Source organism: Hyaena hyaena, unplaced genomic scaffold, assembly GCF_003009895.1.
Source record: "Hyaena hyaena isolate Hyena2069 unplaced genomic scaffold, ASM300989v1 scaffold_9, whole genome shotgun sequence".
NCBI classification, from domain to species: domain Eukaryota; kingdom Metazoa; phylum Chordata; class Mammalia; order Carnivora; family Hyaenidae; genus Hyaena; species Hyaena hyaena.
The window spans coordinates 1504441-1517987 of record NW_024080641.1 but is presented as its reverse complement, the minus strand read 5'-3'; the positions used below and the strand labels follow the sequence as shown (position 1 = coordinate 1517987).

General features: G+C 51.6%; 1 protein-coding gene and 1 non-coding gene across 2 annotated transcripts; both read left to right on the top strand.

Annotated features, from left to right (window-relative positions):
* The first annotated feature begins 4730 nt into the window (after positions 1-4730).
* On the top strand, positions 4731-6769 carry RPS11 (ribosomal protein S11). The gene is made up of 5 exons (XM_039250621.1): positions 4731-4836; positions 5475-5606; positions 5789-5864; positions 6123-6252; positions 6595-6769. The coding sequence occupies exons 1-5, from the start codon at positions 4822-4824 to the stop codon at positions 6716-6718; spliced, it is 477 nt and encodes a 158-aa protein (XP_039106552.1). The 5' UTR covers positions 4731-4821; the 3' UTR covers positions 6719-6769.
* LOC120244745 lies at positions 5944-6029 on the top strand. The gene has a single exon (XR_005531614.1). It is a non-coding gene; the product is annotated as a small nucleolar RNA SNORD35 (small nucleolar RNA).
* Positions 6770-13547: the final 6778 nt, after the last annotated feature.

Genomic DNA, 13547 nt, shown 5'->3' with positions numbered 1-13547 from the left:
GAAAAAAAGAAAAAGCAAGAGGAAGGAAGGGAAGAGGAGAGAGAAACAGGTGTTTGGTCACATTGCAGAATGTACTTCCTACTGCGGGTTGTGGTCATTGAAAACTGCGCAGCTAAATATCTCCAAACGGCCCCACCTCCTTCACGGTGAAGCAGTCTTTTTTTTTCCTTTTCCCTTATCATCAAAATCTCACCAGCTATTCTGAGCAAATTGCAAAATACTGAGCATTTTAAAAACCAGAGAGGAAATCACAATCTCACCATCTGGAGACGCAAACCACCAGGGCAGCAGCTTACATTTCCTTCCAGGCTTTTTTCTAAGTCGCTTTCGTACATCGTTCAGCACACCCTGTGGATAACAACTCTGAAGCCTGCTTTTGTCTTATTTAACTAAATATAATAAATCCTTATCAAGTCGTTCAAACACTCCAGAAATTACTTTTTTCTTTAAAAATAATAAACCTACTATGAGGTCAGTTGCGGGTGTCGGAGGGGTGGATATAGGGTTTATTATTGTTATATATTTTTTATTTATTTATTTTTTAAATTTTTATCATTTATTTCTAGGAGAGAGAGAGAGAGAGAGAGAGACAGCATGAGCAGGGGAGGGTCAGAGAGAGAGGGAGTCACAGACTCTGAAATAGGCTCCAGGCTCTGAGCTGGCAGTCAGCACAGAGCCCAACGCGGGGCTCGAACCCACGAACCGCGAGATCATGACCTAAGCGAAAGTCGGACGCTTAACCGACTAAGCCACCCAGGCGTCCCAATATAGAAGGTTTCAAAACAAAAATGAAAAGTCCTCCCCTTCTAGTGCTACCGTCAAAGGGACTGAAGCAACTACATTTAAAAATGTTTTAGGGGGGGCGCCTGGGTGGCTTAGTCAGTTAAGCGTCCGACTTTCGCTTAGGTCATGATCTCGCGGTTCGTGGGTTCGAGCCCCACGTCGGGCTCTGTGCTGACTGCCAGCTCGGAGCCTGGAGCCTGTTTCAGTCTGTGACTCCCTCTCTCTCTGACCCTCCCCTGCTCACGCTGTCTCTCTCCTAGAAATAAATAAAAATATTAAAAAAAAAAATGTTTTAGGGGCACCTGGGTGGCTCAGTTAAGCGCTTCAGCTCAAGTCATGATCTCACAGCTGGTGGGTTTGAGCCCCACATCCAGCTCTGCCCTCACAGCTTGGTTGGCTAAGTCAGTGGAACGTGCAACTCTTGATCTTGGGATTGTGTGTTCGAGCCTCACCTTGGGCGTACAGATGACAACAACCATAAAACATTTCATTCAGAATTCACAAAGCTGGGGTATCTAGGGGGCTCAGTTGGTTAAGTGTCCGACTTTGGCTCAGGTCATGATTTCACGGTTCGTGGGTTTGAGCCCCGTGTCGGACTCTGTGCTGACAGCTAGTTCAGAGCTTGGAGCCTGCTTCGGATTCTGTGTCTCCCTCTCTCTCTGCCCTTCCCCTGCTCACACTGTCTCCCTCTCTCTCTCACAAATAAATAAAAACATTAAAAAAAATTTTTTTTAAATTCACAAAGCTATTGTGTAAGAGAAATTTAAGTAACTAAACTTTAAAATTATTTTTTGTAAGTTGGTAGCATTTACATCTCTGAAGTTATTACAACTTAAAGACTAAGATTATTATTTATACATATATGTATGTATGTGTATATATACATATATATGTACATACGTAAGTATATATACATATATAGCAAGGCTGTCCAACAGAATTTTCTGTGTTCATAAAAATTTTCTGCATCTTCTCTAATATCCAAGCCACATGTGGTTTCTGGGCACTTGACATATGAATAGGGTGACTGAGCAATTGAGTTTTAAATTGTATTCAATTTAAATTTAATCGGTATCTCTTAAAGAATGAAGAGCCAGTGGTTGGACTTGCCAGGGCTCGAACGCAGGAACCCAGGACCTGGAAGCACAGGCTCTCCCACCCAGCAACAGCCCCCGCCCCCCTCAGATTACATTTAAATAACGGCATGTAACTACTGGCTACATTACTGAACAAAGCAGTCTGTGATACCCTCAAATATATAGTCCACAATTATATCACAGTAACCAGCTGTAAAAAAGACAGTCATCCTATAGATTGTCAATAAATATTTAGAGTAGATTTTGTGGGTTTTAATAGGCCTTTTGCTCTGCAATTTGCTTTGTCCATGTACAAATCAACTGAGGGTAAAATAGTCTAGAAGACACATTGGAAGCTGATAGCAGGATGACAACAGTTGCTTCTAGAGAAGAAAACTGGCTGTGGGTGTCTGGGGAGAAGAGTAGGAAAGAAAGCCATTCAGTTTTGCATTTTTCTGGGGTTTTTGTTTTGTTTTGTTTTCTGGTGTGTGTGTGTGTGTGTGTGTGTGTGTGTGTGTGTGTGTTGCTGTGTTATAAGAGACAGAGAGTGTGCAGGAGAGGCAGAGACAGAGGATCCAGATGCAGGATGTGCACTGACATAGAGAGTCCGATAGGGGGCTCAAACTCACAACTGGTGAGATCATGACCTGAGCGGAGATCAAGAGCCAGCCAGAGTCGTAACCGACTGAGACACCCAGGTGCCTCTTATTTTTGTTCTTTCTGAATTTGTATCGTGCACATGAAATACCTATTCACAACGAATTGCAAACTTAAAAACAAAATATGGCTGTCAATCTTTTCATTTCTGGATTGACTGATCTACCTCACATTTATTAAGTGCTTGCAGAATATTCCAAGGTGGAGCTATGCCTTGATTTATACCTCTCACTGCTGTAATGGTGGACATGTTGATTCATTCCAATCCTCCATTCGTTCCTTTGGTGACTTAATGCACAAGCATAAATCAGGCACCTCGTGTATGACAGCCATCAGATGCTCTGGAGAACAAACCCAGTAAAAATTCCTGCCTTCAGGAGCACCCAGGTGGCTCAGTAGATTGATACTTGATTTCAGCTCAGGTCATGATCTCACAGTTTGTGAGATGGAGCCCCTTCTGGGACTCTGCGCTGACAGCTCAGAGTCTGGGATTCTCTCTTTGCCTGTCCCCCACTACTGCTCACGCTCTCTCTCCCTCAAAATAAATAAACTTCTAAAAAATTAGATGTAGATGTAAATTAGAGGAGAAAAAGAGCATTCGGCTCTAAGAATGTATAATAGAGACAAGATCCAGATCACAAGGGAGAAGCTTGTTCAAATGTTTGCACCAATGCCCCATGCTACAGGGTAAGTACACAAACTGACTAAGGGAAGGTTTGGACTCAAGGATAGCAATTCTTTGTCCGTTGAATCTAAAAAAACAAAAACAAAAACCAAAAACACACTAACCCAAAGACAAACAAACAAAAACCCCTCTGTTTCATAAGACTTTGCTTTTTTTTTTTTTTATTTTTTACAAATAGTTTATTGTCAAATTAGTTTCTACATAACACTCAGTGCTCAGCTTTTTTTTTTTTTTTTAATGTTTTATTTATTTCTAGGAGACAGAGAGAGAGAGACAGTGTGAGCAGGGGAGGGCCAGAGAGAGAGGGAGTCACAGACTGAAACAGGCTCCAGGCTCTGAGCTAGCAGTCAGCACAGAGCCCGACGCGGGGCACGAACCCACGAACAGCAAGATCATGACCTAAGCGAAAGTCGGACGCTTAACCGACTAAGCCACCCAGGCGCCCCAGACTTTGCTTTCTAAGAATTTATATAACCACAAATAAGGGGGATCTGGCTAGCTCAGTAAAACATGCAACTCTTCATCTCAACGTTGTAAATTTGAACCCCTCCTTGGGTGTAAAGATTACTTTAAAATCTTGGGGGAAAAATGCGTATCCAGTTATAGACCCGCACTGTCCAATGTCATAGGCTTAGCTCCATGTAGCTATTTAAATTTAAATCTAAAAACGTTAAAGTTAAACATTCAGGTCCTCAGTTTCATACACATTTCAATTGTCAGTGGCCAGGTGCTGAGTGGTGCAGATATAGAACATTTTCTTTCTTTTTTTAAATTTATTTCTGAGAGAGAGAGACGGCGTGAGCAGGGGAGGGCCTGAGAGAGAGGTAGACACAGAACCCGAAATCAGGCTCCGGGCTCTGAGCTAGCTGTCAGCACAGAGCCCGAAGGGGGGCTCGAACCCACGAACCGCACGACCAGAGCCCAAGTTGGACGCTTAACCGACTGAGCCACCCAGGCGCCCCTAGAAATTTTCATCATTGCATAAAGTTCTATTGAACAGTGCTGTTACAGACAGTGCTGCTACATCAGCAGAAGGGTTCTTATTCGCTAAACCTTTGTCTGCGAATGAAACAGAATATAAAGAACAACGTCCATGCAACTTGAAAAAAAAAAATCATGGTCAACGCCCGCCCCTCACAAAGATGGCGGTGCCGTTATCCATGCTCCTGAGACCCTTCAGCCGCCCGCCCCGCAAAAAGATGGCCGTCACTCTATCGCGTTTGAATTCTGCAGGAACCGAGCCACGCGGTCCTCAAATCCCATGTGATCATAGTCCCGCTGAAACAGGACTGCCGCCCTATAACTCTCGCGATAACGCAGGCAGGGTCAAGGCTGACCTCGCCTTCCCAACGTGAACTGGAGCGCCCAGCGCAATCGTGGCCTGACTTTCGCGAGACAGTGTGTGCCGCTTCCCGAACCCCTGCCCTTCATCTTGCGGGGGTCCCTGCAGTCTCCGAATCGCGGGATGGGTTCGGGCCTCCTGTCAATCACCGTCGCGTCAGAGGCACCGCCCCAAACCGTGCTCCCGCCCCCTTTCGTCACTTCCTCTCTAGCCCCTGTGCGGTCGATAAGGAAACCCGGACGCCGCCGCGGCTTTCCTTTTTCCAGGCGGCCGGGAAGATGGCGGACATTCAGGTGCGGGCTCCGGGCCGCCGACGAGGTGGCGGGGCCCTCTCCCGGCCTCGGGGGCGCGTCCTGGAGAGAAGGACCCGCGCCCCAGTTTGGGGGTTAATGCCAGGCGGCCTCGATTTTCCGGACATTAATTCGGGCGGAGGGCTCGTGTCTTTGAATTAACCTAATTAGCATTGCCTAAACACTCGGGTCTCCCCACGTGGGGTTTTAGGGGAGGCTCAAGCCTCTTGAGAGTTATTTCTGGAGGCCTTGGGCCATCGGGTTAATCCAGGAAGCCCGTCGTTTGGGTGTTTATTTCTGAAGTATATCATATGAGAGAATCCTGAGCGGGCGGCCTTGTGACTTGGAGAATAATCATTGCCAGAAAGGTGTACTGGATGTCAGAGGAATTATTGTTTACGTCTGAGTTTTAAGGAGTGGATTCAGGTGTTTTAGAGCGTAAATACTGAAGTAACTCCGGTTCAGAGTTGAGTCTGAACTCCCCTCTTGGGGTGAGTGTTTTAGGTGGTAGTTAGCCAGGCTCTGGAGGTTGACGTTTAGGGAGGAAAGGCTGGAGAGGGTGGGATCTGGGGGTTTCTGGGAAGCATTTCCCGGCCAGGGTGCCGGCCCCGGGCTTACCAGCTTCTTCCTCATCCACGTAGACCGAGCGTGCCTACCAAAAGCAGCCAACCATCTTTCAAAACAAGAAGAGGGTCCTGCTTGGAGAAACTGGCAAGGAGAAGCTCCCGCGATACTACAAGAACATCGGTCTGGGCTTCAAGACACCCAAGGAGGTAGGGGATTGGAGAGACTCTCGGAAGGAGCGCCCCGGTGGGCCCCCCACGTGTGTACACACGGAGTGGAGTGGCCGTTCCCGGGGCTGATGGGAATTGTAGTTCGCGTATCTGAGGCCACACCCCGTGTTTGCTTCAGGAACTTTTTGTGCCAGGCTCACTCCTTTCTCTCCCTTGTTCAGGCCATTGAGGGCACCTATATTGACAAGAAATGCCCCTTTACTGGTAACGTCTCCATCCGAGGACGGATCCTGTCTGGTGAGTGAGGACTTCTGGGGGCTTGGGTTCAGACTTCTGGGTCTGGGGGATGATTGGATTCCTGGGCGAGGAGGGCACTGGCAAATGATGTCTTCTCACGATGGTCTTCAGATGCCCGCCACGGGCCCTGCTGAGAAAGCCACTTGGCACAGCTGATGTCAGAAGCAGGGCTTAGGATCCCAATTCCCAGCATGCCCTGGGCGGCCCAAGGCTCCCCTTCCCAGGGGGGCTAACCTGCCATCTGGCCCCTCCCCCCAGGTGTGGTGACCAAAATGAAGATGCAGAGGACCATTGTCATCCGCCGAGACTACCTCCACTACATCCGGAAGTACAACCGCTTTGAGAAACGCCACAAGAACATGTCCGTGCATCTGTCCCCCTGCTTCAGGTGAACGTGGTGGGGCCTCGGGTTCCCAGGAGGAGGGGGTGGTCTCAGTGACCCTGGGACCTGGCCCGGGCCAGCCGGGCGCTCTGCCGCTGTGTGGGTAGCAAACTACAGGAGACGGTATGAGGAGACTGCCCGGAGGCCCCCGCAAGGGTTGGAGTGTCCTCTACCGGGTTCTGAGTTCAGTGCCTTGCACGCTCTGTTCGTGAACAACGTCTGGGGGCAGGTGGGATTGGAAGCCGAGCTTCGGTAGGGTTTGGTGGAGCCCGAGGGGACAGGCCTCGGCCTCCTGTGGCCTGCGTGGGGCAGCCCAGCCCCTGATGCCGCCCCTGCCCACCTCCACAGGGATGTCCAGATCGGCGACATCGTCACAGTGGGCGAGTGCCGGCCCTTGAGCAAGACTGTGCGCTTCAACGTACTCAAAGTCACAAAGGCCGCTGGCACCAAGAAGCAGTTCCAGAAGTTCTGAGGCTCGGCGTCTGCCCACACCCTGAAGAAAATAAAGTTATTTTCCCAGTCATGGGCCTGGCTCTGGGTACCTGCGCTTTTACCGGAGGGATCAGCTCTGGGAATCGGATGGGGTTGATGCAGACACGGGGTTCTCATTCATCCCCCGGAGCCCCTTATGTATGGGTGGGACTCGGAGCCAAGCCCTTCGTGTCCTCTTCAGTCTGGGTCTCGTTTTGGTCCGTGTCACTGCTTGGTGTGGAATAAGAAAGGTCTTCTACCTGGTGGTGGGGCGTGCCCCCCCTTCACCCCTCAGTCTCTGGGGAGGAAGTGAATGAGGGCGTAGGTCCCTGGGTTCTCAACTCAGGGCTGGGCCCTTTCTGGCCCCCTCGGGAGGGGGAGGAAGAAGCAGCCACCTCTGGGCCTGGCTGGGGGTGGGGGGGGGGTGGATGGGCTTGCTGAGTTCTGTGCTGCCTCTTTCTGAACCCCAGGGGTCTTGACTTAACCTGGGATTTTGTGACTTTTCTGTGAAGGAGTCAGGGAGGGGGGAGAGCCAGACAGCCCCCGCTCCCAGGCCCCACCACCCTCTCCTGGGCCAGCACCAGACCCCTTTGCAGATGAACGGACTCATCTGAGGCGGGGGCAGGTTCTCCCCTCGGTGAGTAGCTGAGCTCCAGGGCTGAGGTTCAAGAGACTTCCTTTGCCCAAAAACTCAAGGAAATTGGCTTTGTTTTTAATAATTTTTTAAAATTTTATTTCTGAGAGAACGCATGAGCAGGGGAGGGTCAGAGAAAGAGGGAGACACAAAATCTGAAGACAGGCTCCAGGCTCTGAGCTGTCAGCACAGAGCCCAACGCGGGGCTTGAACCCACGAACTGTGAGATCGTGACCTGAGCCGAAGTCAGACGCTCAACCGACCGAGCCACCCAGGCGCCCCAGGAAATGGGCTTTGAACGCGTGTGGCGGAGCCAGGCCAAGCTGGAGTCAGCCTGAGCTGCAGCACCTGATCACAGGCCGCTCAGAGGTGGGCTAGGAAGCCCCTGGAAGGGAGACCAGGTTGGGGTGGTCTCGGGGGAGGAGAGACCTTGGAGTTGGGGAGAAATGGGAACAAGGGTCAGACAAATACAGAGAAAGAAAAGAAAAATTTCCAGGGAAAGAGATACAGCCAGACAGTGACCTTGAGTGTCAGGGGGAAACGGGAAGGGAGAGGGGTTGAGGGGAACAGTGGAAAGCATTCTGTTCCAGAAGAGCTGAGAAAAGGGAGAGAGACCTTGAGCATCAGTTACAGAGATAAGGACGGACTGAGACCACAGGTGGCGACAGGCAGAATTCGGAGGCAGACAGACCTTAAGCACATAAAGTTAGGGATGATGGAACGAAGGTTGGGGACTCGGGGGGGGGGGGGGGGGGGGGGGGGGGGGGGGGGGGGGGGGGGGGGGGGGGGGGGGGGGGGGGGGGAAGGCACTGACTTCCAGAATCAGGAAAGACCCTCACCGAATCACAGCGGGACGGAGACGCCTGCTGGCTTCTCCCTCGGGGTCCGGTGCTGCGGGTGTCCCCACGTCCCTGCCCCCCATGCCTGCACCAGGGACTGAGCCACAGCACTGGTACAAGGGTTGGGAGACAGGGCCGTGAGGAGAGAGGAGCTGCCGCCTCCAGGGACGCCTTCTCTGGACCGGCTCCGCGGCCCCTTTTTTACCCAGACCCGGTAAGGGCGGGGGTTCCTGCCAGAGGAAGTGGGGCCGCATCAAAGAGGGCAGGAAGGGGCAGGGACAGGTCAGAGGGGGGCACCGCCCCGGAGCTGCAGCCTGCGAGAGCCCGCCCCACCCCGCGCTGGAGGACACAGACCCTGCTGGGAGGGGGGTGCGGGGGGCCGGGACCCAGAGAGGGTGGTGAGGCTGCTCCCAGAGGCCCCCCCACCACAGGTGTTTCCGTTCGGGGTGGGGCTGCCCTGTTTACAGCAGCAACCCTGCTCCCCTGTCCCTCCCAGCGCTCTTTGGGGTGTCGACACCCCACCGTGTTAGGCTACCTAGTTGCGGGGAGGGGCGCTTGCCTGGTGTGTCGCGGGGCAGCCCTGCCGGGCCTAGTGGGTCAGGTAGCAATGACCAAGGAGAGACGATGCCCTGGACTCCCGCCACTTGTGCCATCCCCCCCCCAGGAGAAGTCACCACCACGGTGCGCACCCCTTTTAGAATCAGGTGACAAGCAGAGGTGGCTCCCTAGGTCCATCGCAGCCGCAGCCCTTCCCCTCCGCCCTGTGCCCGCCGCTCTCCTCCGTCCTGGCTCAGCCAGACCTGCTCACTCCTCAGGGCCTTTGCACTGACTGTGCCCACGGCCTGGAAGCCCTCAGCTCAGGCTTCCACCGCAGGCCCTGATGCTCCCCAGCCTCTTCCATCCGGCAAGACCTCCACCCCCCTCCTGGCCACCCTTCCCTGCTTAGTGTCCTACAGAGACTGATAAATGTGTATTTGTATGTTTATTATACAAATCCTGTGTGGTCTTGCATGTTTGCTTACCTAGTAGCCACTAGAATGTGAACCCTTCAGGGCAAGGATCTCTGCATCGCCAGCACCTGGACAGGCTGTGAGTGTGCCGTTCCTGTCTAGTTGAGTAACCGAATTAAAGTCAAATCCCACAGGGATTTAAATCTCGTGGGTCACAAGGCCTGGAATAACCCAGAGAAGTGACCATGAGCTGATCCCTCCAAGTGGCGGCATTATGACTACAGGCTCTGTTCTGAGTTCTTGCCCTGCCACGCATTAGCAGGTGATCCATCCCCCTCGTGGCCATCGCGGAGCCTCAGCTTGCCTCTCTGTAAAATGGGTTCTTGCCTCCTCTCTGCCCTACTGGAGGATGAAATATGGTCACATGTGTTAATGGAGTGGAAGTAATTCTAGGAAGTGATACTTGTGACGGCAGTAATTATTCCAGAGCCCTGAGCCTACTCAAGAGAGGCCCCTGGGTATCTTAGTGTAGCAGGCCCCGGGTCCCTCCGGGAAGGCCCAAGGACAAGAGTCTTGGGCAGGGGGTCCCAGAGGTATTAAATATATGGTTGTGGAACCTGTGTCTATGACAGCAAGCCCAGGTGGGCCGGCATGGGACCCTGAGTCTATTGTGGCATGCTTCTAGAATATTCTGTTGCATGCCTTTAGTAGGAGGTCCCCGTGGCGTTGCCATTTCTCAGGGAAATTAGCTGCCAGCACAGTTTTGAAGCAGGGTCCTGGGTGTATGATGACAGCAGGCGTCCGGCATGTTACATGAAACCAGGGCACCACTTGGCGGTATCACAATGTATCATGGCCGTGCAACTGTCAGAGCAGGCCACTGGAATATTCTGGGAGAGCTACTCTGGCAAGCATTGTTGCAGCCCCAAGTGGTAGTCTATAACAGCAGGACCTCAGGGCCCCCGTAGCAGCCAGCCACCCCCCCGGAATTGCTGCAGCACAACACGGGATGCATCATCGCGAGCCTGTGTGTGTTACTTATGTAACAATAGTTATTTGTGACTTCCTTTAACTGGTCGGAGGTGTGTGAGCGCAGTGTAGGGAAGTTGAATTGTAGTGGCTTCCCTGTGTGGGCTGAGCCCATCGTGGGAAAGCTCTGGCATCTGACATACTGGTAGGTCCCACCTCTATTACGTCTTCTAACAGAGGCCTACAGTATAGCTTCTGCTAGAACATTCTAACAGGACACCAAAGCCATTCCAGAGTTTTAGGGGCCAGAGCAGCCCAGGGTCATTCGTTATTGCCGCCATTCATTCCACATAGATTTACGGTACTGGCCCCTGGGGATGCAAGAGTGAGCAAGGTAAATCCAGAGCCTGGTGTTTGAGATCTCTCGGGCCTTAGCAGCAACTGGGAGCGGATTGGGGGCACATTAAGGGGAACGAGTGTTACTATGTACTCTACCGTGCCCCGTGCCAAACGCTTGATTCGCAGAGGCCTCTCCTCTGAGGCTAGCACAACCGTTATTCCCATTTTATAGATAAAGAAACCAGGGCTCAGAGAGGCCAGCCTGGAAGAGGCAGCATTTGGGTTTGAACTCAGGTGTGATTGTCTCTCGGGTCAGTAGGGGGCACTACAGTGCAGGTGCAGAGGGGAGGAGCCCATGTGAAGATGGGGAGCGGTTTGCAGCACGCGGTCCCCAGGCGGTTTCCTGGGCGAGCTCCCCATGCGGTTGAGGCCAGTGTTCAGAAGGGACCCACGCTGGGTTCTGTGCTCCGCTGGAGCGGTCTTTGAATTTGGAACAAGGGGCCCATCATTTTCACTTGCCCCGGGCCCCACAAATTAAGTAACTGGTCCTGCCCCAGACTTTCTATTCTTTATAGCGGGGCCCAGAGATATGATAGCAGGACCCCAGGGGTTCTAGAAGGCATAGAGGCAGGATCATTAGAGCAAGACCCCGGGAATACGAGAAGGGGCCGCCAGCCGATGCTGTAAATCGTCCCTAAAGATGCAGCAAGACCCCTGGACACCTAGAAGCGACGTCCAGCGGGTACCAAGTGACCTTGAGGACTTTCTCTGTTGTAGCAGGAAGGAGGGACATCCTGGGGACTATTCAGGCCCCCTGACAGGTCTCACTGCCAAACTTGGGAGGTGGGGCTGTGAATGAGGATATTTTAGCGGGGGGCAAGGACAGGGCCTCCGTGACTGCGGTAAGCTGGACAGTGGTTCCCCAAAGGTGTCTATGCCCTAATCCCACAGAACCTGTGATTATGTTACCTCAATAGGATCAATGGGACTTTGCAGAAATAATTACATTTGGGATTTTTAAAAAATGTTCTAATGTTTTATTTATTTATTTTTAAATATTTTTATTTATTTCTAGGAGAGAGAGAGAGACAGCATGAGCAGGGGAGGGTCAGAGAGAGAGGGAGACACAGACTCTGAAACAGGCTCCAGGCTCTGAGCTGGCAGTCAGCACAGAGCCCGATGCGGGGCTCAAACCCACGAACCGCGAGATCATGACCTAAGCGAAAGTCGGACGCTTAACCAACTAAGCCACCCAGGCGCCCCTGTTTTATTTATTTTTGAGAGACAGAGAGAGGGAGAGACAGAGCATGTGTAGGGAAGGGGCAGAGAGGAGGAGACACAGAATCGAAAGCAGGCTCCAGGCTCCGAGCTATGAGCACAGAGCCTGACGTAGAGCTCGAACCCATGAACTGTGAGATTATGACCTGAGCTGAAGTCCACTTAACCAACTAAGCCACCCGGGCACCCGTAAATTTGGGATTTTGAGATGAGGACATGACCTGGGATTATCCAGGGAGACCAATGGAATCAGGAGGGGGTCTGGTGGAGGTTGGGTGGCTGCTTAGTTCAGTTGGATAGAACGTGACACCGAGAACACCTGTGTCACGGGTTTGATCCTCAAACAGGCAGAGAAATGCATTAGTTCTCACGGTTAATAAAAATTAATTTGTTATGAAAAAGGAGGGGGCGTTTTGCTAGCTCAGTCGGAAAAGCGTGTGACTCTTGCTCTCCAGGTCATGAGTTCAAGCCCCATGTTGGGTGTAGAGATTACTTTTAAAAAAATAAAAGAAAAAAACGTGGGGCGTCTGCTCAGCCAGTTAAGCATCTGAGTCTTGGTTTCAGCTCAGGTCATGATCTCACAGTTCATGGGTTCGAGCTCTGCATTGGGTTCTGAGCTGACAGTGTGGAGCCTGTTTAGCATTCTCTCTCTCTCCCTCTCTCTCTGCTCCTCCCCTACTCACACGCTTTCTCTCTCTCAAAATAAATAACTAAACTTAAAAAAAAACTTAAAAATAATTTCTAAAAAAAATTTTTTTTAATGTTTTATTTATTTCTAGGAGAGAGAGAGAGAGAGACAGCGTGAGCAGGGGAGGGTCAGAGAGAGAGGGAGTCGCAGACTCTGAAACAGGCTCCAGGCTCTGAGCTGGCAGTCAGCACAGAGCCCGACGTGGGGCTCGAACCCGCGAACCGCGAGATCATGACCTAAGCGGAAGTCGGATGCTTAACCGACTAAGCCACCCAGGCGTCCCTAAAAAAATTTTTTTAAAGAGGGAGGTGGGGAGATCAGAGAGAGATGCATGGACAGATGCAGAGACCCCGAGAAAGGATTGAGGGTGCTGTATTGGTGGCTTTGAAGCTGGAGGAAGGGACCATGAGCTGGGAAAGGCCAGCAGCTTCTAGAAGCTAGCTGGAAAAGGCACAGAAACGGATTCTCCCTTCCAGAGCCTCAAGAAAGAACTAGCCCTGTTTAGACATCTGACTTCCGAATAGAAAGATAAAAATTTTGTGTCCTTTCAAGCCACTGAGTTTGCAGTTATTTTTTTTTTATGTTTAAAAATTTTTTTCATTTATTTCTGAGAGAGTGAGCGAGAGAGAGACAGCGTGAGCAGGGGAGGGTCAGAGAGAGAGGGAGACACAGAATCCGAAGACAGGCTCCAGGCTCTGAGCTGTCAGCACAGAGCCCGATGCGGGGCTCGAAACCACAACCATGAGATCATGACCTGAGCCGAAGTCAGACGCCTAACCGACTGAGCCCCCCAGGTGCCCAGAGTTTGCGGTTATTAATTACAGCAGGAGCAGGAAATAAATGCAGTGAACCAGGGCCCTTGAAGGTGGCCCCTGAGGCAGATGCTGGGACGCTTGGGGGACTTGGGCGAAAGCCTGCAGGAGTTTTCTCGGGCACGTGGGGCACTTTGATCGTTCTGGGGACACAGGCTAGCAGGTCCTTGGATTGTTTTAGCAGGACCCTAAAGACTTAGTGGTAGAAGTATGAGGCATTCTTTCTTCTTTCCTTTTTCCTTTTTCTTTGTGTGTGTGTGTGTGTGTGTGCGCGCGCGCGCGCGCAGGGAGTCTTCCTGGGGTGTTTTTTTTTTTTTTTTT